The sequence below is a fragment of the Plecotus auritus genome (genome assembly GCF_963455305.1).
Source record: "Plecotus auritus genome assembly, chromosome: 5".
NCBI classification, from domain to species: domain Eukaryota; kingdom Metazoa; phylum Chordata; class Mammalia; order Chiroptera; family Vespertilionidae; genus Plecotus; species Plecotus auritus.
Window position 1 is genome coordinate 32640352 of NC_137776.1, and position 27043 is coordinate 32667394.

The window sequence follows — 27043 nt, forward strand, 5'->3', positions numbered from 1 at the left end:
GTGGGTGCCGCAGTTGTGGATTCTCAGGCTTCGGATAAGCTCCACTTTCCGGTTCCAGATGGCGGCGACTCCGCGTCCAAGCCCGCAGCTCCCTGCTCTTGGCATTTTAATTATGATGTGTCTTGGTGTGGTCCTCTTTGGATTCCTTTTGTTTGGGGTTCTGTGCGCTTCCTGGACTTGTAAGTCTATTTCTTTGACCAGGTGGGGGAAGTTTTCAGTCATTATTTCTTCAAATAGGTTTTCAGTATCTTGCTCTCTCTCTTCTTCTGGCATCCCCATAATTCTGATGTTGGTACGCTTGAAGTTGTCCCAGAGGCTCCTTACACTATCTTCAACTTTTTGGATTTTTTTTTGCTTTTTGCTTTTTCGGTTGTTTTTTACTTCTTTGTATTTCAATTCTTTGACTTGATTCTTGTGTTCCTCTAGTCTGTTGTTGGGTCTCTGTATAATATTTTTTATTTCAGTCAGTGTATGTTTAATTTCTAGTTGGTCCTTTTTCATATCTTCGAGGGTCTCGCTAAATTTATCGGCCTTTTCTAGGATATTCTTGAAAAGCCTTATAACCATAGTTTTGAATTCTATATCCAGTTGTTTGTTTTCCTCCATTTCTTTCGTTTGTGATCTGTTTCTTTGTCGCCGCATTTTCACTGCTTCCCTGAGTTGGTAGGGTAGCTTTGTGTGCTAGGTTTCCTATATGGCCCAGTGGGTCGGCCTCCCCAGTTAACCTGAGGTGGATACTCTTGGTGCACCCCTTTGTGGACTGTGTGTACAGCCTTGTTGTAGTTAAGTCTTGATTGTTGTTGGTATCACTGGGAGGAATTGACCTCCAGGCCAGTTGGCTGTGAGGATCAGTTGTGTCTATGCTGGGAGAAGTTCGGTGCTGGAGACAACCTTACAGGATTAGACTTGCCAAATTGCAATAGACTCTGTGCTCAGCTTGGATGGGGTGGAGTCTCAGGGCAGAGCAGACAGTCTTGGCTTCCCGTCAGCCTTGCCCTTGCGCGCGCAGTCGCGCGCCTCCAGCCCTCTGCCTTCCCTGGCTCCTGAGTCTCCGCCCGAGAGTCCAGATTCCCCGCTGTAAGAGCGTGGGTCCCCAGGGGCTCGCCTGGAACTGGGGTTCAGTGCAGTCAGAACTGGGGTTCAGTGCAGTCAGGAGCTTCCAGCTCCCTTCTGCTAGGGAAAGCCTGTGGCAACCTCCACAGTCTTTGTGCACACTGGTGCGCTCACCTCCAGACCCCTGCCTGCCGGGGCTCCCCCAGGTCTCCGAGTCTCCGGGTGCCTTTCTCTCTATCTGACAATCCAGACTCCCCCTGTATGAGCCTGGGTCGACGGGGTTTCACCCGGAACTGGGGTTCAGTGCAGTCGGAACTGGGGTTCAGTGCAGTCGGGGTCTTCCTTCCCCCTCCCACCAGAGAAAGTCAGCCAGGCCCTCTGCCACCCTTCCTCTCTGCAAGCACAAAGACCCTTTGCTGTACCTCCAATTCTCTGTGAGCTTTTCTCTTTCCTTCTAGTTGTAGAATTTCCACTCAGCCAGCTTTCCTGTGGTTCTGGATGGTGTCCGTTCTGTCTTTTAGTTGTAGTTTTGAAATTGTTGTGCGGGGCAGCAGTTTAGGTGCTTACCTATGCCGCCATCTTGGTTTCTCCCCTGACGCATCCGCGGGGGGCTCGGCGGGGTGCGGGCGTGGGCCGGGGACGACGCCATCCTGCTGCGCCCCTCCTGGGGCTTCCTGGCGCACTCTTCCTCCTGCGCCGTGGGCGAGGGCGCGGCGGCCATCCTCCTTACTTTTAGGCATCTTTCCCTCCATCGTCCTCATCCACCTACGGTGTGGTCATGTACCACCTCCAAAATTTTTATTTCAAGCACCCATCCCCCTCTCTGACCACCACCCTCTCTCTTTAAAACTCACTTTAAGTGCCTCTTAAGCAGGTCTTTGGCCCCATTACTTTTTCTCTGGCTTACAACTCCCTTATGTACCTCCCTCCCCCCTTCTTAGCTTCAATGCTCCATCACTGTTATGCTTGTTTTTGCTTTCCCCTGTCTTCTGGGAAAACCTCACTCTGATTAACCTAACTCAGACACGGAAGGTGCAGAAAACTGGAAATTGTGCAGACTTTTTGTCAATGTTTAATATTTTTACTTGGGAGCAGAGGGAAGGATTAGTGACTGTGTTCATTTACATCAGATTAATTCTAATTCCTTCCTTAAAGTAGATGAATTGACCTTATCATTAAATTCTATTCTGTTCTAAATACACTTTGTGGTCTTTTTTTTTTTTTTTTTAACAATTTTTTGCATGAATATATATGTGTTTTTTTAATTTAATCTTTATTGTTCAGATTATTACAGTTGTTCCTCTTTTTTTCCCCCCATAGCTCCCCTCCACCCTGTTCCTACCCCACCCTCTGCCCTTACCTCCCCCCCACTGTCCTCATCCATAGGTGTACGACCTTTGTCCAATCTCTTCCCGCACCCCCCACACCCCTTTCCCCCCGAGAATTGTCAGTCCACTCCCTTTCTATGCCCCTAATTCTATTATATTCACCAGTTTATTCTGTTCATCAGATTTTTTATTCACTTGATTTTTAGATTTTTATCTTTACCTTTTTCTTCTTCTTCCTCTTCTTCTTAAAGAGCACCTTTCAGCATTTCATATAATACTGGTTTGGTGTTGATGAACTCCTTTAGCTTTTTCTTATCTGTGAAGCTCTTTATCTGACCTTCAATTCTGATTGATAGCTTTGCTGGGTAGAGTAATCTTGGTTGTAGGTTCTTGCTATTCATCATTTTGAATATTTCTTGCCACTCCTGTCTGGCCTGCATAGTTTCTGTTGAGAAATCAGCTGACAATCGTATGGGTGCTTCCTTGTAGGTAACCAACTGTTTTTCTCTTGCTGCTTTTAAGATTCTCTGTCTTTTGCTCTTGGCATTTTAATTATGATGTGTCTTGGTGTGGTCCTCTTTGGATTCCTTTCGTTTGGGGTTCTGTGCGCTTCCTGGACTTGTAAGTCTATTTCTTTGACCAGGTGGGGGAAGTTTTCGGTCATTATTTCTTCAAATAGGTTTTCAGTATCTTGCTCTCTCTCTTCTTCTGGCACCCCCATAATTCTGATGTTGGTTCGCTTGAAGTTGTCCCAGAGGCTCCTTACACTATCTTCAAATTTTTGGATTCTTTTTTCTTTTTGCTTTTCCAGATGGGTGTTTTTTGCTTCTTTGTATTTCAAATATTTGACTTGATTCTTGCGTTCCTCTAGTCTGCTGTTAGGTCTCTGTATAATATTTTTTATTTCAGTCAGTGTATGTTTAATTTCTAGTTGGTCCTTTTTCATATCCTTGAGGGTCTCGCTAAATTTATCGGCCTTTTCTAGGAAATTCTTGAAAAACCTTATAACCGTGGTTTTGAACTCTATATCCAGTCGTTTGCTCTCCTCCATTTCTTTCGTTTGTGATCTGTTTCTTTGTCTCCGCATTTTCGCTGCTTCCCTGAGTTGGTAGAGTAGCTTGTGTGCTAGGTGTCCTGTATGGCCCAGTGGCTCAGCCTCCCCAGTTAACCTGAGGTGGACACTCTTGGTGCACCCCTTTGTGGACTGTGTGTACAGCCTTGTTGTAGTTAAGTCTTGATTGTTGTTGGTATCACTGGGAGGAATTGACCTCCAGGCCAATTGGCTGTGAGGATCAGCTGTGTCTACGCCGGGAGAAGTTCTGTGCTGGAGACAGCCTTATGAGACAAGACTTGCAAAATTGCAAAAGCCTCTGTGCTCAGCTTGGATGGGGCGGAGTCTCAGGGCTGAGCAGACAGCCTTGGCTTCCCGTCAGCCCTGCCCTATGAGGCCCCTGGGTCTCAGTGTCCCTTGGTAATCGCTGCAAGCACCTCTGAGAGAAAGCTGCCCTCGAGTTTCGCCTGCTGCCAGACAGTCCAGTTTCTCCCCCAATGAATCTGGATTCCCAGATTCTCACCCGCAACTGGAGTTCAGTGCAGTTGGGAGCTTTCGCCTTCCTCCCGCTAGAGAAAGCCAGCGGCACACTCAGCAGTCAGTCCTCTCTGCGCGCACTTGCACGCACACCTCCAGACCTCTGCCTTTCGCGGCTCCCCTGAGTTTCCGTGCGCTCCTCTCTTTTCCTGACAGTCCAGACTCCCTGCGTATGAGTCTGGGACCCCAGGGTCTCTCCCAGAACTGGGGTTCAGTGCAGTCGGAACTGGGGTTCAGTGCAGTTGGGAGCTTCAGTCTCTCTCCCGCTAGAGAAAGCTAGCCAGGCACTCAGCTCCCGTCCTCTCCGTGCGCGTGTCTCCGTACCTCAGCCTTTTGCAGTTTCTCTGAGTCTCCGTGTTTCCCTCTCTTTCCTTCTAGTTGTAGAATTTCCACTCAGGCAGCTTTCCTGTGGTTCTGGATGATGTCCGTTCTGTCTTTTAGCTGTAGTTTAGAAATTGTTGTGCGAGGCAGCAGTTTAGGTGTTCACCTATGCCGCCATCTTGGTTTCTCCTGAGGATATGTTTTTATGGATTTGAGAGAGAGATTGACATGAGAAACAGTGATCAGTTGCCTCCCGTAGATACCCTGAAGGATCAAACCTGCAACCTAGGTATGTGCCCTGACTAGGAATCGAAACTGCAACCTTTGGTGTACCGACAATGCACCAACCAGCTAAGCCACCTGGCCAGGGAATACTCTCCCTATTTTAGGTCATGTTTGGCAACCTTAATGTCATCGGAAGCCTTAATTCCCCTTGCCTTGTAATATGACATATTGATAGCTTCCTGGGATAAAGATGTGGACATCTTTGGGGACCATTATCCTGCACACCACAGCCACCTTTTTGTGATTTCACAGAGGTTTGAAAGCTTTTGTTTAATATTTTTGCCTTGTAGAGATTTTTGCTGTGAGAATTAACAGTAACCTTTCAATATGGGGGATATCCTGGCTCATGAATCCGAATTGCTTGGACTAGTGAAAGAGGTAGGTATGTTATACTACAGAGAAAGCCTGGGAAACTTGTAAAGCTCGCATTTACAACGCGGCAGGTTCTATAGTGCCTTGCCCTGTCTCTCCTGTCATTACATCCCAGTTATCTATTTTCTATGACACAATTTTCCCTGTGTGTACATTTTGTTTTCATAATTAACTAAACTGAAATCTTAGAGCTGCTTTCTAGAATTCTTTTAAAGAAAATTATAAAAGCAACTCATAGTTATGGTAACAGATTCAAACAGCCTGAAAGTATAAACATTGAATTTCCCTGCTCCGCTCCTGCAGTGACCACGGCTAATGATTTAGAGTATTATCTTTCCAGACTTTTTTCTATGAATATTCAAAATATATTCACAGGCCTGTAATTGGTTTTACAAAATGTGATGGTTCCATACACATGGTTCATGTAGCTTGTCATTAGTCCGTCAACAATAACATAGCCTGCACATCTCCCTGTGGTCCTCACCTTTTTTAATGCTGTGGAGCATTTCACTGAGTGGCTGCATCATAACTTCTTACCTGGTGCCTATTGATGGACATTTCGGTGTCCCACGTGGATAGCTTTTGAAGGATAGGACCCATGCCTTATGCTTTCTGGTGTCCTCTGCTGCTTTTAGTGTGGGGCTGGCACGTAGTTGCTGTTAAAGAAACAGTCGTTACTGCTTTACTGTGTGATCCAACTGTCCACTAGGCATTGAGAGGTGCGGCGGTGGAGCAAGGACGAGGCGTCCACCTGGAGACGCAGCTTTGGGATTTGTTGGCATGATTATGAATAAATTCTCTTTTTTTCAGTATCTGTAGATACTTTAATAATAAAACTATTTCAATATAAAAAATTCAGAGCCTACAAAGTCATATATGTGAACGGTAAGCTATCTAAATGCATGCATGTCTAAAAGAGAAAGAAGTAGCAGGACAAAAACTGTCTATACTCAAATCAACATGAGAAGTCATCCTTCATTTGAGCTTTTCTTTTTCTTCTAAATATATTTTATTGATTTTTAATTTTTTTTTTTACAGAGAGGCAGGGAGAGGGATAGAGAGTTAGAAACATCAATGAGAGAGAAACATCGATCAGCTGCCTCCTGCACACACCCTACTGGGGATGTCCCCACAACCAAGGTACGTGCCCTTGACCGGAATCGAACCTGGGACCCTTCAGTCCGCAGGCCGACGCTCTATCCACTGAGCCAAACCGGTCAGGGCCATTTGAGCTTTTTAAGAACAGAAAACTTAATAAGGTTCGTTAAGTTATCAATGCATGAATAAATTCTTAACACAGCAGAGGGCTGTGGACAGGCCTGGGGACATAGTCACAGTTAGGAGAGGTGGAAACAGAAAGGTGTGACTGACAAAGTGGGAGGCAGGCGGAGTGTCACGAGCAGCAGTGGAGCCGTGGTGCGGGATGCAGGGCTGGGGCGTCAGGATCAGCAGTGCTCTGCCCGAAGGCCACTGCTGGCACGGCCCATCTTCTCGTGACTTCTCTTAGGGACAGGCATTATTTCTCATCCCTCTGTTTCAAGTAACAAATCCCCAGAGACCTACCTGACCCAGAGCCATCAGGCCGTCTGCCCATCACTTTTTTCTACAGCTGCAAACATGATTTATTTCCTATTAATAATGATAATGAATCATGGAGCTCACATTTTCCTCCTGAAAGCCAACTTATTTTCTGTAAAGAAGCATTTTCTATGTTACCATCTTTGTAGCCTTTTAGTGTATAGATGGATAAGTAAATTCTAAACTGGATCCCAAATTCTCCTAAAAATGACAGTCCCTTAACCCCATTAGAAATTGGTGATAATATTGAACTGGTGCAGTTACATCAAAGGCAGTTATGTTGTTGATGTTAACACAGAAAACTGTATGTACATTTGTGGTCTCTTTTATAGTATTTAGATTTTGCTGAATTTGAAGACACCTTGAAAACATTTTCAAAAGAATGCAAAATGAAGGGAAAAGCATTACCTAAAACAGCAGGTAGCTCTTTAAGGGACTCCAAATCATCGATAATCCAGGTAACATTTTACTTTTTTTAAATTTCTGTTGATAATCAAAATGCTCCCAATTTGTAAAGAATGCTGCTGTTTGAGCATGTTGGAATCTCTTCGGGGGACCTGGTCAGAGTGACTTTCAGACTTCTCAGGTGTCAGTGGATGAATTAGTAGTGTCATCTTCACATCTCTGTATCCTTCCTGGGAAGTGGATGGTGACATAAGATCTTTCACATACATTTCTTGGGAAGAATAAAAGAGGAAACCTTGCAATGCTTAGAAACTGAGACAAATGATGTTAATCCTGAGGAGTTTGAGGTTGTTAATTCCAGGTACCAGGGACACAGTGGTGAAGAAAACAAAGCAAAACCCTTGCCCTCACAGTGCTTGCGCTCTAGCTTGGGGAGTCTGGAGTAGGGAGCAGGACACACGGACAGGCAGCGTCCTGTCCAGAAAGGCTGGAGCCGCTCTGTGAATACGAGTGGGTTGCGAAGGGCAGACCTGGCAGAAAGAAACTTAAAGTCCCTTGTTTCAACCATTATTTGATGTCTCCATACCATTCATAACTTCCTAGGTAAGTTCATCTTGACTACATCCAGTGGCGAGAATATACTGCTTCCTGAGCAGCATATTTCAGCGTCGTATGATTTTATTATTTCAATTTATTTATTTGTTTCAATGCACCCACTTCCAAGAAAATTTTGAGACTTGTTTTGAGAGGCCCGCTGAGTAGCTGGAAGTTAGGCCACAGCCACTGCCTACTGCCTGTCTGCTCCTGGTCCCTGACTCCCCATAGCCTGGCATGGGGTGTGGCCGAAGAGGCCCGCGGAGTTCCAGGGGGGGCTGTGCCCTCTGCCCAGTGCCCCTCCGGGCCTCAGGCACTGGCCCCTGAGCTGCTGCCGTACTGACTGGGACTGTTAGGAAGGTCTTTTGGTTCTGCCTTGCACCTAACTCCCAAAGCCTGTGCAGCACGTATTTGTGATCATTCCTCTTGTGAGGCAGGTGACGTGCTAATCGCCATCTCCTTTCTCCTTGGGTGGCGAGTTGGGAAGCTGTCTGTGCCCTGCATAGTCAGGCTCCAGCTCTGAGGTTGGAATGGGTCTGGCCTGGCTCCTTCCTCCATCTCCAGCCTGAGTCTGTACCTGGAGTGCCCAGTCTCTATGTGGGTGACTGCGCCACATGCTTCTAGCAACAGGGCAAATAGCAGTGCCACCTCCAGGCCTGGGTTCGACGGGGTCAGTGTGTGAGCTCCTGCACCCCAGGACTTGGCACTGTGCTGCCAGCAAGCTACGGATTCAGGAGGAGTGTTCCGCTGAGGCCTGCCTGGGCTCTCAGTCTGGCCTCTGTTCATCTGTTGGGCAACTTCACTGTATTTATGTGCCTATGAGTTCTCTAGCCACAAGTCTTTGGCCTCTGCCTGAATCCTTCCATCTCAGAGGCCTTAAATGTCAGGTCGGGTTCTTATAAAGCCCAGATTGGATACTGCAAAGGGGTGGGGAACCAGGGTGGGTCTGCAGGAATCTCAGCTACGGAGCTTGAAGCCCCTGGGTCTCAGTTTTCTGCCCCTTCCCTTTGAAAAGGAGACTTGCTTTCCTCACACTGAAACCTGGAGTCCTGGGATGTCTGAGGTATTGGGAGGCTGTGAGAATTTTGGGTGTTGGAAGAAAGGACACCCTGTGATTGGGCTTCAGTCTGATGTCTTCTCCACAGAAGGAGCTCATTGCTGCGTTTGACAACGGAGCCCAGAAAGTGTTCTTCGATTTGTGGGAAGAGCACATTCCCAGCTCCATCCGAAATGGTGACTCCTTTGCCCAGAAGTTGGAATTCTACCTTCACATCCATTTTGCCATCTATCTTCTGAAACGCTCCATGCGGAGACCTGTACGTTCCCCTTGTGATGCAGTTGGTCCGAATAGTGTGTTAAGGGAGAATGATAGCTGTTATGTTTCCTAATGAGCATTAATTTAGTTTTATGGCCACTTTATCATAGTGCTGAGGGGTAGGTGTCTTGTGTCCTGATGAATAATTTTCTACCTCATTCCCAGCGGTTTCTTTTCTTTTTTTTGTTAATCCTCACCAGAGGATTTTTTATTTTATTTTTTTAGAGTGAGCGGAAGGAAGGGAGGAAGAAGGAGGGAAGGAGAGGGAGAGGGACACATTTATGTGAGAGAGACACATCGATGGTTTCCTCCCATACGTGCCCCGACCCAGGCTGGGGATTGAACCTGCAACCCAGGTATGTGTCCTTGATCAGAAATCAAACCCATGATCCTTTAGTGCATGGGCTGACGCTCTAACCACTGAGCAACACACTGGCCAGGGCAGCAGTTTATTTTCTAATTTACATAGAGAGTTAACAGTTTCTGTAATGAAAGCTACATTGTTTTCCTGAATACCTCAGGTTTTTGAAAACTCAGCAAACATATGTATGTATATCTAAGAACACATATGTAGACCACATATTACACCATACACACACACACACACACACACACACACACACACACACACACACACATATATATATGTATATTAGAAGAGAAGTTTAAGCATTAACAGTAGAAAAATGGTATGCTTGTGCGTTCGTTGAGTTTAGCTTCCGAGGTCTTTCCCAGGTGGGACTGGAGACCTGCAGAGAGGAGAGGGCTTCGAGGCTGCCGGGGCGGGTGAGCCTCCCAGTGCAGAGCCAAGGAAAGGGAGCAGGGCCGTGCTGACACTGGACCACGTGCACTTGGTTAGTGGCTTGTCCACACACTACCTGCCGCCCTGAGGACCTGGGTTAAATTATTGAACTGTCAGAGGGGCCAACGGAGGGGTCAGTGATGGAGGGAGCAGCCCTACAGAACATGGTAGTAGCCATTCTTGGAAGGCTGTCCTCAAGATAGCACTCATGTGGGTACCATCATGGGAGATTCTCATTTTCTTTGTATTTATTTATGTTTTCTAATTTTCCCATTGATATAAGATTAAAAAAATAAATAAACATGATATATTTTTTACCTCTGGTTGTTACAAGGTGATTACAATGTAGGTGCAGTGAGATGCTTTGACTAGAACAGGCTGTGAGGGGGGTAACTGGTGAGGCCAGGGTGTCTTGGAAGGAAAATGCCAAATTCAAGGCTGGAGGCGCAGGAGGAGATGGAAACCCTGGGAAGGACTTGCCTTGGATTTCGTGGGGAATTAGTGCAGCAGGCAAGATCGGTGCTCAGTTACCGTAATGAAGGAAAGGAGTGTGATGTGGAAACTTGTTTCAAAAAACTACTCACCTTTTGAAATCTCTCCCAAGGGAATCATGGAAATGCACACAAATATTTATGATCTCGGGAATGTGGAAACTGTGTACATATCTAAAAATGGGGAATTGGTTAAATTGTGACAGACCCACAAGATGAGGTTTTGTCCTGCCATTAAAACGATGTTTATGATGAGTCGTAAGGATGTGAGAAAATGGTAATAAAGTAAAAGGCAGTATATTGAACATATGTCTGTTCTCTGATATTCCTGACAGTTTCATGAAGGGGTGAAATTGCGGGCGCTGTCAGAATGACTGGAGACGGCGCACTTGCCAGGCAGCTGGGAGGCTGCCGGCGCCGAGGCTGGAGAGAGATGTGGGGGTGGACGGTGGGCTGGGCGGGCTGGCGTCAAGCAGGGGACCTCAAGCAAGCATCTTCCCTTCCTCGTAGGACAAAGAGGAATTGGATGAAAGGATTTCTTATTTCAAAACCTACCTGGAGAGCAAAGGGGCAGCGCTGAGCCAGACCACAGAGTTCCTCCCTTTCTATGCGCTGCCGTTTGTTCCGAACCCTATGGTGCACCCGTCCTTTAAAGAGCTCTTCCAGGTAAGTGACAGCCTCTGAGCCTCAGTCCTGGCAGCATGTGGCTTCACCTTGTTCACGCTGGTGGCTTCTGAAAGGTGCTGTAAAGCTCGCGTTGGCTTATGTTGCAGTTTAAGAATACTCAGATAATTTGCTTTATCCTGTGCTATAAAGTGTGATTTTTTTGGTTGCACCATGATTTGTTAATATAGACCAACATAAATATTTTTAATATACTAATCTCTTAAATCATTCTGTGTATACTTTTTCAGTATTGGATGGATAATTTAATTACATTGACAGTAGCCTGAAAAAGAACTAGAGTACTTTACATAATTGCTGGTCATATGTAGATTTTTGATTTTAAAGAGAGAGAGAGAAACAAAAAAACATCAATTTGTTGGTCCACGTATTTATGCATTCATTGGTTGCTCCTTGTATGTGCCCTGACCAGGAATCAAACCTGCAACCTTGGCGTTTTGGGATGATGCTGAAATGAACTGAGCTACTCGGCCAGTGCTTGGTTATGTATATTTTAATTTGTAATAAAATTCTCACTTATTTGGTGTATATTTGGTTACCTGATTTGTACTATTATTTCCATCACACTATTTACCTATAGGTCTTTAAAACATTTTTTTTTATTGATTGATTACAGAGAGAGAGAGAGAGAGAGATGTCGTTCCACTTACTTGTGCATTCATTGGTTGCTTTTTGAATGTGCCCTGATCCAGGACCCAACCCACAACCTTGGAGCATATTGGCACGACACTCTAACCAACTGAGCTACCTGGCCAGGGCCTACCTATTGCTCTTTTAATTTTTGCTTGGGCGGGGCCAGGCATGGGGTGGGCCAGAAGGCGGGGCCTGTGAGGCAGAGGCAGGGCAATGCATGGGGGCAGGGCAGAGGGTGATCTTTTCATTGTTATACTCTATTTTTTTAAAAATATGTATTTTTATTGACTTCAAAAAGGAAGGGAGAGGGAGAGATAGAAACATCAATGATGAGAGAGAATCAGTGATTGGCTGCCTCCTGCATACCCCACACCGGGGATTGAGCCCACTACCGGGCATGTGCCCTTTGCTGGAATTGAACCCGGGACCCTTCAGTCCAAAGGTCGACGCTCTACCCACTGAGCCAAACTGGCTAGGGCTGTTATAATTTATTTTAGTTAAAATTTCAGCATAATATTTATTTAATAAGATTTACTTATTATAGTAATTTTTGTTGACTTACTAAAATGAATATGTCCCACAGAATTTTATTGAAATGTATTTTGAGCCTGAACTGTTTTGATGTAGATTGCTTTATCTAAAGATCTTATACTATTTCCAAGAATCTATATGGAGCTTACTCCTCTGCCATTGAACACTGGATGCAATTCTCCTGAAACCAGTGCATTTTAGTTTCCTATTCCGTTATGATTCAGTAAAACAACTTTCTCCCTCTTTATTAGTAGCTGATAAACCAGAGGCTGACTGATTCACCAAAGCAGGCTTGTTGTAAAGTAGCCTACATTGAATTCTGTGCTTATTTGTTTTGTTTTCATTCAGTCCAAATTTAGTTTTACCACTTTCTTCTCCGAGAAGGTTGAGATAGAAGGGTTAGGAAGGTGGTAACCTTGACAAGGATGGTAGATTTCCTCACAATAAAGACTTCAGTTTGTGAAAACTGTGACATAGCAGCATGGCTACAGCTTAGCTGAGGGTGAGGTGAAGCTGGCGGTCAGGAATTGAGAGACCATCAGTATTCGTGGAGTTGTCTTATTCCTTTTTTCTTTTTTTCTTTTTGCTACTCCCTACATATGTTCTTGTATTGGTCATCACAGATACTTCAGTGTGTATGCATAATAAAATCTAAAGCTAATGTCTTTATTCTCTTTCTGACCTTACAGGTTCTGAGAATGTGTTAACCTCATTCATCCCCTTTCCAATTTATGTGTTATTATCAAATATTTTAGTTTAACCCCACAAATTAGACTTTTTTGCTATTTTATGCAATCAGTGTGTGCATAGCTTTATCCTTACCTTTGCCCATATTTTGCTTGCTACCTCATCTCACGTTGAGGACCTTCCATCGGGGATCATTTTCTACTCCAACTTAAGAACGTTCCTTTAAAATCCCCTTTGGTTGTGGACCCCTTCTTTCAGTTCTCGTTTGTCTGCAAATGTCTTGACTGCATTCTTGAGTTCTGGATAGTAGATTTACAGTTACTTTCTTTTAGCACATTGAAGGTGTCATCGTTTCGTCTCCCAGCTCCCGTTGTTGCTATTTTAAATTTGGCATCAGTCTAATTGCTGCTACTTTATAGGTGATCTGTCTTTTTTGCTGGCCTTTAAGACTATAATTTCACTACAGTGTGTCTAGGGACACCCAGATGTTCTGTTTTGTTTTGTTTTTTAATGTCTTGATTTATGCTGGCCAACATAGCAGTCTTTTCCTGGGATTCTTTTCTGTACACTGAGTGGCGAGATTATTATGATCTCTGAACGCATAATAATCTGGCCACTCAGTGTATATCCTATATCATAAAAGGCTAATATGCAAATTGTCCCCTCCCCTGGCCAGGCTGGCCGGACCGCACCCATGCACAAATTCATGCACTGGACTATATATATATATATATATATATATATATATATATATACACACACACACACACACACACACACACACACACACACACACATATACACACACACACACACATTGAGTGGCCAGATTATTATGCATTCAGAGATCATAATAATCTGGCCACTCAGTGTATATTGAGCACAGAGAGCCTAACATTGTGTTAGTTTCCTGCGGCTGCCCTCACAGAGGACCACAGATGAGGTGTCTTAAAACAACAGAAACTTACTGCCTCACAATGTAGGAGGCCAGAGGCCTGAAATCCAGGTGTCTGCGGCGGAGCTGGACTCCCTGCGAGGCCTCTGGGGAGGGTCTCTCCTTGCCTCTCCAGCTTCTGGAAGGTTCAAGTGTTGCTTGGTTCGTGGCAGCATAATTCCAGCCTCTGATCTGTGCTTACATGCCATCTTCTCTCTGTGTCTATCTGAAATTTCCTTTTTCTTATAAGGACACCATTCATGTTGGATTAGGAGCCCACCCTCTCCAATACAACCTCATCCTAACTAATTACGTCTGTAGCCACCCCGTCCCCAATGACCTCACATTCTGAGATTGGGACACAGTTCAACCCATAACACACACACATTATAAATAGTTATGCTATGTCAGGGAATTATGAAATCTTTTTAAAATGCAAGACTTTTCTGCTTATCTGCTTATTTTTTGAAAGTCAGGTAACACTCCGGATGACTGATTGGGTGGGGCAGGAGGTGTGGGTGAGGATACAGAGCTGGAGGGGAGCAAATGGGGAGGGCAGGAAGGTCTGTGGGCGCTGGGCAGGAGCTCGGGGCAGTGGATAGGAAATTTTGGTGATACAGCTTCATTTTGGTGGAACTTCTTAGTTTGGGTGGTAGATATTTTTATATAAAGACTATGAGGAAAATTGCCCTGAGAAAGATTGTTGCTTATGATACCTTTTTCTTTCACTACTTATTTTTTTCTTCTCAATGAGCATTACTTGAGAGAAATAATTTATTTTTAAGGAACAAATCAAACTAAAAACATATTGTAACCCCTGACATGATGGAGTACTTGAGATACTGTCTTTCTTCCTTACCTACATGAGGTTTATGGAAGCGAGCGCCGTTCCTCGGGAGGCCTTAGGTAACTTGGTGGTCATTGTGTGTGCCTGCCAGTGCCACGCATGCCTAAACTGTATTGAATCCTTTTGGGTAATCAACCTAATAAGGTTACTTGTCATGCTTGTGTTTAAATCACATGAAATATTCAAATCATGTACAGGGTTATTTCCCTGTTTATGAAAGAACCCTGTTTTTCCTTCTAGCTGTGGGTGCTTGAATCTGCTATAAATGAATTGGTCAGTTGTCCTAAAACCTGTGTTGTAAGCACCACGCCACTGCCAAAACATCTAGCTTACTTAACCCTGAAGGCCACAACTTGATGATGCTGTTGGCATTTAGTGACCTAGCTTTTATTTTATTTTCCTTGTTTTTTTCCCTTCAGGATTCTTGGAGTCCAGAATTGAAGTTGAAGTTGGAAAAGTTTCTAGCTTTAATTTTCAAAGCCAGTAACACACCAAAGCTTTTAACATTATATGTATCCTTTCAAAGTCGGTGGAGACCACCGTGGTGTTAGAGAGGCTCGCTGGCTTAGACTGCCTCACAAACAGGCATAATTGATGAGGCCACTTTCACACGCACCGGGTGAATAAATTAGTAATGGGAGGGTGTGCCGAGGCCCATAAAGGGTTGACTTCTGTGGCATTGGGTCTCTGAGACTGGGTAGGGTCTTTTTTTTTTTTTTTTAAGAGAGATTGGAAGAGAGAGGGAAAGACAGAGAGAAGCATCGATTTGAGAGAAACGCATCAACTAGTTGCCTCCTGCACATGCCCTGACCAGGGCCAGGGCTGGGGAGGAGACCTGCAACTGAGGTATGTGCCCTTGACTGGAATTGAACCTAGAACCCTTCAGTCCATAGGCCGACACTCTATCCACTGAGCCAAACTGGCTAGGGCTTTAAAATAAATAAATAAAATATATATATTTTATTGATTTCAGAGAGGGAGAGAGAGAGACAGAAATATCAATGATGGGAATCATTGATCAGTTGCCTCCTACATGCCCCCTACTGGGGATCGAGCCCACAACCCAAGCATGTGCCCTGACCAGAATCGAACCCGGGACCCTTCAGTCCTCAGGCTGACGTTCTATCCACTGAGCCAAACCAGCTAGGGCTAGGGTCTTATTTTTATGTCATGTACTAGAAGCTGTGTTAGTAGGGAAAAAAATGTCTGTCTTTTTGAAAAAATACTCCTTGGAATAAATGGCCCTTTGTAGAAGACTGTTCAGCCATTTTTAAAGCCTTGAAGCCCTGGTTCATGGGTTACGTGACCATATAACTTGTTATTCAAATTGGGACTTTTTAAAAAATTGATTTCAGAGAGGAAGGGAGAGGGAGAAAGAGATGAAACATCAATGATGAGAAAGAATCATTGATCGGCCGCCTCCCGCATGCCCCACACTGGGGATCGAGTCCACAACCCGGAGATATGCCCTGACCAGGAATCAAACCATGACCTCCTGGTTCATAGATTGACGCTCAACCACTGAGCAACACCGGCTGTGCTGTTTTCACCCCAATCCCAATTTCCCTGGGACAGTGATCGGCAAACCGCAGCTCTGTTAACTAATGAGTTTGCCGACCACTGCTCTAGGATAAAGCTTTAGCACTCAACTTACAGTTAAAGGGTATGAATTCAGATTTGCACGTTTAGTAGAACGTTTTGGTAGCAATGGGGAAGGTGTTTTGAAGGGGGTAAGGAGGCCAGTTAGGAGGCTGTTGAAATAGTATAAGACTTGGATGTACAGGGAAGCAATTGACATGGAGAGAAGAGGATTTATTTGAGAGCGAGTCGCCCAAGTGATGAGAAGCCATTAACTATCTTAGCTATTTGTAGCAGCATTAGGTAGGAAGTGGCCTTCGCCGTGCTGAGAATCCTCTTTCCACCATGCTGGGGTGGGATACCCCGAGGACTGCAGCCTGAGTGCCCATTTTCCTGAACTGCTTTCTCATTCCAGAAGGAGAATGGACAAAGTCACAAAGGTAAACCATGCCATGTTGATTAACAAGTTTTAAATAACAACCTTGCCAACTCAAGTTTTAAGTAGTGAGATGGAGAGAATTCCAAAGACTTGGAGAATGAGGGTTTTAAAAGTCTAAATATTTATAAAGTGCTTTGCAATTATTTGTATCTGAGATTCCTTGAGGCCCACTTTTCAGGAAGGCTGGTGTTTTAGCTTCATCTTGCATGTCAGGAAACTAAGACTTGGAGAAATGAAGCAAATCCAAGCGCTGTGCCCGTGTAACTGCAGCCGCGCAGTTAGAAGATAGCCCGGCGGGGCGGGGGAGGAATCGTTTTAGTATCTTCCACTTTCTCCTTGAACTAGACTAATAGCAATATGGAGTACCCATTCTTATAAAGCATTTCCATTTTTTACCTCCAAGGTAGGAATTCCAGTCTTGATTTTTTAGCGTTAAAATGATGTTTTTCCGTGATTAGTCATTTTTACTGGAATTGTCACTTTTCAGAAAGATGAGAAAGACTGTAGTTATCATGAAATTGGCCAGAGTTGAGGTTCTTTGCCTGAGTTTTTCTTTGATACTGCATTATAAAAACCACTTAAATGTTTGTGCTGAAAGTATGTGATGTGCTTCAGGCCTTGGGTAAGGATAGGCGGCATCATCCTCAGTTCCAGCAGGTGGAGTCTTACCACACGGAGCAGCACGTTTCCCTCCTCACAGCTGAGTAATGTTAGTGAGGATTTCAGAACTTCCTGCCATTGTTCTTCCTGTTTCTCTTTAGAAAGTTGACGTTTTCTAAAGAGAGGAAACATTGATCAATGAGTTAGCTCTTTGCTTTCCAGGGAGTGGACAAGTGAGTGATGCTTTAGCAGCTTCAGATGAGAAGAGTTTAGATGTTTGTTTTTGTGCTTGGTAGCCGTGCAGATCCCCAGCTCAGCAGTTCTGAATTCTGGTTCTGCCAGCTGTGCTGCCCCTCTTAGACCCCACTGACCTTTCATGGAGGAGCCGCAGTCCTGTGCCTGAGCACGGAGGAGCAGGGTACAGATGTGGCCTCCTGGGGTCCACATGGAATGGTCCCAGGGTTGCCAGGCTGCAGCCTTAGAGCTTCTCAAGATGCTGTGCTCCCAGCACAGTCATGTCCGAGGACAAGCCCCTCCAGCCATCTCTCAGCTGCTCAGGCCTGCTCCCTGCAGTGTTGGTGCATGTCCCAGGCCTTGGCTGGGCGGCTCTAGTGCAGCTTTCTCACATCAGCACAGCTGGAATCGTAAAGTGGGCTGGGCACTCGGGGCTTGCCCTGCAACGCCTGGAAACGTTTCTGTGCCCCACTGTTACTACTGCTGTTGCTGCCTCGCATACCACCTCAGGCATGAAACAACAACATCCTTTTTTATTATTATCATCTTGTGTGGTCTGGGAACTGGACTCAGTTAGGCAGTTCTCCCTTGGGATGTCTCGTGGGTGCAGATGGAGCTGATGGAGCCATCACCAAGGCGTCCTCACCACGTTCACACATCTGCTGGCTGGTGTTGGCTGTCGGCTGGGGTCTCAGCAGACCCCTTGACTGGAACACCTACATGGACTCCATGTGGCCTGGGCTTCCTCAGGCATGGTGGCTGGGTTTCCAGGGTGAATGTCCCCAGAGAGAGCCAATGGAAGCCGTGTCACCCTTTCTAACCCAGCCTCTGAAGTGACTCAGGGTCATTTCTCTGCATTCTCTTCCTTAGAATTGAACTTCTATGGTCAGCCCACATTCAGGGAAGGGGAATTATACCTCACCTCCTGACGAGAAGGAGAGTCAAAGACTTTGCAGTCATATTCTAAAACCACCACCCCACCTCATGGGTCCCAGAGAACTGCCTCGGCCCTGCAGTCAGGCTGCTCAGTCCCTGCTCAGATTAATTCTTCGGATGCCCTGGCACTAGGGGAGGGAGGTGGTGAGAAACTGCTTCCAGATTCCTGATTTTCTCCAGCCCCTGAAATCCCAGCATACCCTGCAGTATTTGAGGCTAGCTTTCTGCTGGGAACAGTTATGTGTCTGAAAAGTGGCCCAATTTTGCAGGCAAAATAAACATGGGAGGGGATTGCAAATAGAAGAACCTGTATTTTTCTACAGATCTTTCATTTGAAATTTCAGCAAGGAGACCAGGCTTTTTGAGCCTTCTTTAATTTTGTTTTAATTGAGTTTTCTTAGGAGAGCCAAGCAAAATTGAGTATGGCAGGCACAGTGTGTTTCTGTGGCTGAACACATCCCGAAATGAAGTATTGCCATGCAGGTTAGACATTAGCTCTGCAGAGCACTTGCACCAGGGGCAGGCCCAGTGTCAAGACAGCCAGTGGTCGCCTCTTTGTCCCCTCCTCTCAAAACTATAGTTGCATTGACCATAAGGCACAGACATGCCTCCAATTTAATTTAATTCTAGACTTAGGTGTGTGTGTGTGTGGGGTGTGTGTGTGTGTGTGTGTGTGTGTGTGTGTGTGTGTTTAATCCTCAGCCAAGGAGCAAGAGTATTTTTAGAGAAAGTGGAAGGGAGGGGGCAGACAGAGAGAGAGAAACATATTGATTGGTTGCCTCCCACTCAGCCCCAACCAGCTGGGGATTGGACCTGCAACTGAGGTACATGCCCTTGACTGGGAATCGAACCTTCCACCCTTGGGTCCACGGGCTGACATTCTAACCACTGAGCAACCGGCCAGGGCAACAGTTCCATATTTTAAAGTTGTCATTTTGTCTTGAACAGCTAAGGGATCTCTAAAATGAAATCTCACCTACTCTTTTAAAAATTAAAAAAGCAGTGCCCTTAAATGAAGGAGGAATGTTAGCAAGGGGAGGTTCGACTGACTGTGGGGAAGATCGCCACCACTTTCCTTACTGTTCATTGCTCGGGAACAACAGAAAACTTTCTATGCCCTTAACTGGCGTTCTTTCAGTGTGTTAAGCACTTGTTTAAAATTCAGAATGCAGTTCTTCAGACTTTGGAAATACGAAGAATCTCAATAAATTTCACTAGCATGAGTAAGCCAGTTTCATTAAAATAACATGGAATAAGACATCTCCATTAAAAGTTGAGCTCTCACATTGCAAGGCGTCTTAGCTTAGATTTCCTTGTCTCATAAAATGTTTGACAGGATAAAAGAGTCAATTCTGTTTAATGCTCAGAAGTAAAGTTGGTGTTTTGTGCTGCGACTCAAACAGCTTACAGTAATGTTCAGGTCCTGTTTGTCAGCAGCCAACGTGTCTGCAAGGTGATGGCTCTGGATAGCAGGCTGTTTTGCTAAATGGTGTATTTGAAATGGTCATAAATGTGTCAGCCCAACTGCCTTCTCTCCTTCCTGCAGGCTGCGGGCAGTTAGATCTCTTTTCCATCAGTGTACCATACTTGGAAGTTGTCACAGATTCCAATTCTGGGTTTCTAAGGCAAAAGGTCCATAAATAGTCTCTTACATTTACAGTCATTGTATGGTGAGTTTCGAGGGGAAGAGTTCTTTAGTGCGTCCCCTTTACAGAGGGACTACTTGGATGACATTGATGTTTGGGAAGTCATTTGACCCAGCAAATGGGTTTCGGTACTTCATTCAGTATCTGCCACTTGGTATGTGATGAGAGAGTTCACACAGATACTCTCTAAACTTATTACTACAAAATGGAATTATCAGTATCCTGTAAAATTTTCATTGTTGGAAGTTCCAGTTTATGTAATTTTGAATTTTGTACATATGAAAAAGCTTTCATAGTACTCAGTGTAGGGAGAAGGTAGTGACTCCCTCTCCCTAATAATATTTAAGGAGAAGCTTGATAAAGGACCTCCAGGGATGTCCTCCAGAAGTTAAAGTACTGAACGTAAGTTTGTGCTAGGTGGCCTTTCAAAGTTATCTTTCACTACTCAGATTTGATGGGTGCTAAATAATGATAGTAATAATTGTTCATTATTATGTGACTAGAGGCCCAGTGCACGAATTCGTGCATGGGTGGGGTCCCTCGGCCTGGACGGAGATCAGGGCCGATTGGGGAGGCCAGTAGGGGATTGCGGGGGGAGGGACTGCGGGAGGTTGGCCAGCCGCTGGAGGTTGGCTGTGGGAGCGTACTGACCACCAGGGGGCAGCTCCTGAGTTGAGCGTCTGCCTCCTGGTGATCAGTGCATGTCATAGCGACCGGTTGACCAGTCGTTCGGTCGACTGGTCGTAATGGTCACTTAGGCTTTTATATATATAGATATTTTGGGTTTTAGGAGTTAAAATATTTTACTTCTGCACATCAATAAAAAATAAAAGCTTTTGAAATACAGTTTGAATATGGGTGATCCTCATAGCTGTTTAAGACACAAATTAGGAGGAACAGATAACAGGACAGTGGCTCTGGAATGTTAGCATGTGTCAGAGCCATTGGGGGACTGTATAGATACTCAGCCCCCACCCAGGAGCCACAAAATCAGTCTCTGGGTTGCATCTTTATTTCTGGATGATGCTGATGTATTTTAAGTTTGCAGACCACTGCTGTAGGATATAACCTTCTGCCACTTTTTAAAGTTATAGAAATACATTTAGAAAATATTTGTCCCCTTCCCATGAAAGGAAATAATAATAACAGTTACCATTTATTGATCACGTGCTATAGGCTAATATTGTGCTAGGCACTTTGAATGTATTTGTTAATTTAATCCTCACAGTAACCTTTTGAGATGATTATCATTTCCCCCATTTTATAGCTTAAGAAATGAGACCAGAGAACTTAAATATCTTGCCTCAGTTTATCCAGCAAAAAAGTGATAGAGTAGGGATTTGAGCATTGGTCTTTATAATTTTAAAATCTCTCTCTGTATATATGAACTGTGTTCTAAAATAAAGACTTTAAATATTACACAGAGGCTGGATTGGGAGGACAATAGTGAGTTAACCTGGGTTTTTCCATCCAAAATGGAGCATTCCAGGGAAGGGGAGAAGTGTGGTGGGTCAAAGGAGTGTGGGCACTGCTGAAGAGTCGCCTGTCCCAAATGTGCCCAGGGTAGCGTGGCCACCAAGTGCTGCCCATGGGAGGACGTGGGGCGATTCTAAGAAGGAAGCCTAGAACCTTCCAAGTCTGCCTGCTCTTAGTGGGTGGTTTATGCTTTAAGAAACTGGCACAATGAGCCCTGGTTGGTGTTGGTTGGAGCATTGTCCCATACACTGAAAAAGTTCGAGGGTTCGATTCCCGGTCAGGGCACATACCTAGGTTGCGAGTTTGATTCCTGGTCAGTGTGCATGTGTGAGGTAGTCAGTCAGTGTTTCTCTCTCACATAGTTGTTTCTCCCTCTCCCTCTCCTTCCTCTCTCTCGAAATTCAATAAAAACATATACTCAGATGAGGATTAAAAAACAAAACAAAAAAGTGGCAGAATGAGCACCTGGAATCTTCTAGATTCTAGTTTTTCTCCAGCATCAGTCAAGCAGCCCTAACCTTTACTTAAAATGAAGAACTGCCTCACAGTTATGAATTGTCCCCCAGACAACCTTACAGAGAAAAAAACACAAGTTTGGTTCAACCATTTTGCGAGCTGACTAGAGAATGAAATGTTGAATTTGTTTCTTGTATATAAAGAGAAGAACTAAAAGAAATTGTGTGGGGTTCGGTCCAGGAGAAAGATTTTATTAGGAAAACTAGAGATGATTTAGTTGAATTACCAGAGACAAAAAATAAAAAATCAGTGATTGCAAAGCACTTTAACTAAATGTGGCATAAAATAGAAGCAAAGTGTTAGACACAAATAGTGTTAAGTTCATTGTTATAGCAAAATATGATAATAGGCATGGTATTCCCTTGAGAGGAATGTTTTTTATTTTGCAGGGTTTTTTAATGTTTTTGTTTTAATATAAATATAAATATCTTCCTAGAAATGTTGCAGCAGCTCCACCAGCAGCTGCTAGAAGCTGAGCGTAGGTCAATGACATACCTGAAACGATACAATAAGATCCAGGCGGACTACCACAACCTCATCGGAGTCACGGCAGAGCTGGTGGATTCTCTGGAGGCCACGGTCAGTGGCAAGATGGTAAGGAAGTTCCCCAGTGATTCATGTCTTTTCAACATAAAGATGTACGGGCACGAACCATGTTGATTCCTGGCCACTCCCAGACACGACTTTGCCTCTCTGTTTCACAGAGCCAAAGTGCACACAGGAGACCAGGCTGATGTGCTATGCTGTTTATCATGCTGCTTACAGCATTTTATGCATTTTTCCTGACACGTTATTGCCCATGTCTTTATTTCTCTACCTGATTCTTAATATCAGTAAAGAATAAATTGGCAACAGAAAAAGACTATATAGTGGCATAAAAATAAGAGGGCAGTGCCCTTCTAGTAGATAGGAAAGCTATAGATTTTAACATGTTGATTTTGGATCCAGTTACCTTTCTGAACTCTGTTAATCTGATAGATTTTTTTGATTGATTCTCCTGTGTTCTAGGTTAGTAGTCATATCATCTTCAAATAATATTTTTGTTTTGCTTCTTTCATTATATATCTTTTTTCCTTAGCATATTGTGGCTAGGACTGTGGGACATTTTTAAATAACAAGATCATGGGTATCTTTGTCTATTCCTGATTTTAATGGGAGTGACTCTAGTGTTGTACTTAATAAAAATTAGACAGTATAATAAAATCTCTTTGTGGAAATAAAAAAATTTTAAGTGGATGTAATTAGAAGTTCACATGCAATTTTAAGAAACAATGCAGAGAGTCCTTGTACAGTTTCCCCAGTTTCCCCAATTGTAACATTTTGCAAAAGTATAGCATAATGTCTCAACTAGGGTATTAGCACTGATACATTGCTCTTATTCTGATTGCCCTAGTTTACTTGCGCATGCGTGTGTTTGTGTGTGTGTGTGTGTGTGTGTGTGTGTGTGTGTATTAAGCTTTATATAGTTTTTAAAATTTTTAAATATATTGATTTTTTACAGAGAGGAAGGGAGATAGAGAGCTAGAAACATTGATGAGAGAGAAACATCGATCAGCTGCCTCCTGCACCTCCCACTGGGGATGAGCCCGCAACCAAAGTACATGCCCTTGACTGGAATTGAACCTGGGACCCCTCAGTCTGCAGGCCGACGCTCTATCCACTGAGCCAAACCAGTTAGGGCACTTTATAAAGTTTTTATCACTAATGTAAGTTTGTGTATTAAAATTGTTTTTAACAACTTAAAATATGATTACAAAATATATATTGTAAAAATTTCAAAAATGTAGAACTTTGCAAAATTAAAATTACCTGTAATTGTGTCATTTAATAATAACACTTGTTAACAGCCCATGCTTTTTTCAATATTTATATACATGTTTTATAAAAATGGACTCTAGTTCATAGTTTTCTAATCCGCCTTAATATTCATTCAGTCATGTGTTCATGACGTCATAAAATATTCTTCACAGTGCCTCACCTCTAGTGGCTAGGCCAGTGGTCGGCAAACTCATTAGTCAACAGAGCCAAATATCAACAGTACAACGATTGAAATTTCTTTTGAGAGCCAAATTTTTTAAACTTAAACTTCTTCTAACTCCACTTCTTCAAAATAGACTCGCCCAGGCCATGGTATTTTGTAAAAGAGCCACACTCAAGGGGCCAAAGAGCCGCATGTGGCTCATGAGCCACAGTTTGCCGACCACGAGGCTAGGCTATTAAACATTTAGGCTGTTTCCAGGTTTTCACTTTTATAAATTATCAGTATAGTGGGAGATATCCTTGAGGATGAGCCTGCCTCACATTTTTTAAAGTTGATTTACTAGGTTGAAACCTATGCTAAGGCCTTTCAAGGAGGCCGTGCTAACCTGATTCCACTGAGACAGTTCATGCTCTTATACCCTTGTCAACCATGGGCATTATCAATAAAATTTTTATATTTTGTAAATTAGATCAATGAGAAATAGCATGTCGGGATTTAAATATGCATTACATTGATGACACATGAAATTAAACATTTTTATATACTTTTAAAAAATATACTTTTCTCGCCCTAGCTGGCTTGGCTCAGTGGATAGAGAGTTAGCCTGCCGTCTGAAGGGTCCCATGTTCAATTCTGGTCAAGGGCACATGCCTGGGTTTCGGGCTCAGCCCCCAGTAGGGGCGTGCAGGAGGTAGCCAATTGATGTTTCTATCTCATCGATGTTTCTCTCTCTCTCGCCCTCTCCCTCCCTCTCTCTGAAGTCAATAAAAACGTATTTTTTAAAAAAGCAGGAAACAGTATCAGGAGTAAGGGGTTGATCTAAAGTCTCTAAGCCACAGAAAACTAGAACTGAAAAGTATGCAATGTTTTTGACATTTAAAAGGACATTGGTGGTGCTTTAACTACTGAGAGCTCCTGAGTTAAAGCAAAATTTCCTCTCTGGCCCTTAAAGAAGCCTGCTAGAGACAGCTGTGACTGCCAGGCCGCCTCCGCTATCTCTGGGTGGGTCTCATCCTTTCACCAGCCAAACTCATATCTCTTTGCAGATCACTCCTGAGTACCTGCAGAGCGTCTGCATCCGCCTCTTCAGTAACCAGATGCGGCAGAGCCTGGCGCACAGCGTGGACTTCACGAGGCCTGGGACGGTGAGGCTCTGTGCCCCTGATCTGCCCGCCCCCCCTAAAATATTGTAACTAGCCCCACTGGCGTGACTTCGAGGTTGAACATCAACCTATGAACCAGGAGGTCATGGTTCAATTCCCGGTCAGGGCATATGCCCAGGTTGCAGGCTTGATCCCTAGTGGGGGGTGTGCAGGAAGCAGCTGATCAATGATTGTCTCTCATCATAGATGTTTCTATCTCTCTCTCCCTCTCCCTTCCTCTCTGAAATCAATAAAAAATATATTAAAAAGGTAATGTAACTAAAAAACTGAAAGAGCAGGAGAAAATAACATTCAGAGGCTGCACCTCAGCTGACGTTGGGGTCTGTAAATTCCCAGGAGGAGGAGAAGGTGATTTTAAAGGAGTGAGCAGTTGGAAGACGGCCCCCTGGGGAGAGGCGTGTTCTGCTCTGCGCAGTGGCATTGCTTGTGGGTGCCAAGTGCTGGTACCAACGAGGGGAAATATTGGAAGTTGTATGGCCTAGAGCAGGAGTATTCTTTTTAACTTTTTACTGGGAATTGCCAACACAGAAAAGTTGCAAAAATTGCACAAAGGACACTTTGTGTAGCCTTCACCCAGATTCAGCTGCTGGCAGTTTATCCATTGGTTTCTTTACTTTCTGTCTCTACACAATCTGTTTTCTGAACCATTTGAGGGCATGTACCATGGCCCTTTATTCCTAAATTCTTCAGTGCAGAGTATATTTCTTAATAGGAATATTGTCCTGTATAACATGTGATTATCAACTTCAGTAAATTTAATATTGATTCGGTATTCTCTAATCTGTGCATTTTCCAGTAGTGTGAGCTGAGCCATTCATGTCCTTTACAGCCTGCTGCCGTTGGAAGTCCAGGCCATGCATTGCTGTCACATCTCTTAGTCTTCTTTACTCTTGAACGTTTCTGCGGTCTTTGTTGACTTCCGTGAAATTGAGATTTTGGGAGAATATAGTCCTTTCCCCTTTCTAAAAATAGAACCTTTCTCCTTTTGTGTTTGATGTTTCCTCGTGATGAGGTTTGGGTTTGCACCCCATGCCAAATACCACAGAGGTGCCACCGTGTCCTTCTTAGGCGGGCTCACGTGGAGGCCTGTGCTGCTGAGTTGGGGTCCTCACTAGAGGAGCAAGGACTCTAGGATCTCCCAGGGAAGTCTTCAAAGTTCATGAACCCAGGTCCCTGGAACTCACACCACCCTGCTGCCTGGTCCAGGGGCTGAGTGGGTGCAGCCAGGTACATTGGATTAGGGAGGAGGTGCCAGGGGATCCTGAGGCACCCCCATGGGTCAGAGCCACGACTTTCAATTAAGGGTTTGCCCATTAATATTGGGGTCTTTAAAACATACTAGGGCCAGAGAAACCAAGATGGCGGCATAAGGTATACACCTGTACGTGCTGCCTCTCACAACCACACCAAAACTACAACTAAAAGACAAAACGTCTATCACCCAGAACCCCGGGAAAGCTGGCTGAGTAGAAGTTCTACAACTAGAAGGAAAGAGAAAAGAGCATTGAGACCGGGTAGGACGTGCACAAGCACGGCAAAGCAGAGGTATGGAGGCGCGTGAATCGGGCTGGCAGCTGGCGACTGGGTGCGCTTTTTTTTCAATCTGAAGGGAGACACAAGCTCCCGACTGCTCTGAACTCCAGTTCCCGGTGAGACTTTGGGGACCCAGACTCCTACGGGAAGAAGCTGGACTGTCTGCCATCGGGTCGGAAAATGAGGGTGGTTATTTTGCAGAGGTGCGCACAGGCATCATTGTTTACTGCGCTGGGGTGCGGGATGCGGGGATGTGGAAACATGGAAACATGGAGACGCAGAGATGGCTGACTGGCAGCCATTGCTGTTTGCGCTTCCCTAGTGATTCCCTGAGACCCTGCCCTGCCCAATTTACAAACCCACCCAAACTGTGCGCAGCGGCTTTTGCATATGAATGGCTTGCCCTATCCCAGCTTAACCTAACAAACTGCAGCTCTGGTCAGACAGCTCCAAAACTTCCAAACCCCAAGCAAAGAGGAGAAATCTGCAGATC

At 44.5% G+C, this 27043-nt stretch overlaps 1 protein-coding gene across 1 annotated transcript in view; it reads left to right on the forward strand.

The window, feature by feature from the left end:
* ARMC9 (armadillo repeat containing 9) overlaps positions 1–27043 on the forward strand; it is a 126743-nt gene that overhangs the window by 12579 nt on the left and 87121 nt on the right. The window contains exons 2-9 of the mRNA XM_080669904.1: positions 4866–4953; positions 6858–6983; positions 8670–8840; positions 10643–10798; positions 14868–14960; positions 16442–16466; positions 22310–22467; positions 24901–24999. Coding sequence (XP_080526030.1) covers positions 4903–4953; positions 6858–6983; positions 8670–8840; positions 10643–10798; positions 14868–14960; positions 16442–16466; positions 22310–22467; positions 24901–24999 — 879 coding nt within the window. The 5' untranslated portion in view covers positions 4866–4902. The remainder of the gene's footprint in view (positions 1–4865; positions 4954–6857; positions 6984–8669; positions 8841–10642; positions 10799–14867; positions 14961–16441; positions 16467–22309; positions 22468–24900; positions 25000–27043) is intronic.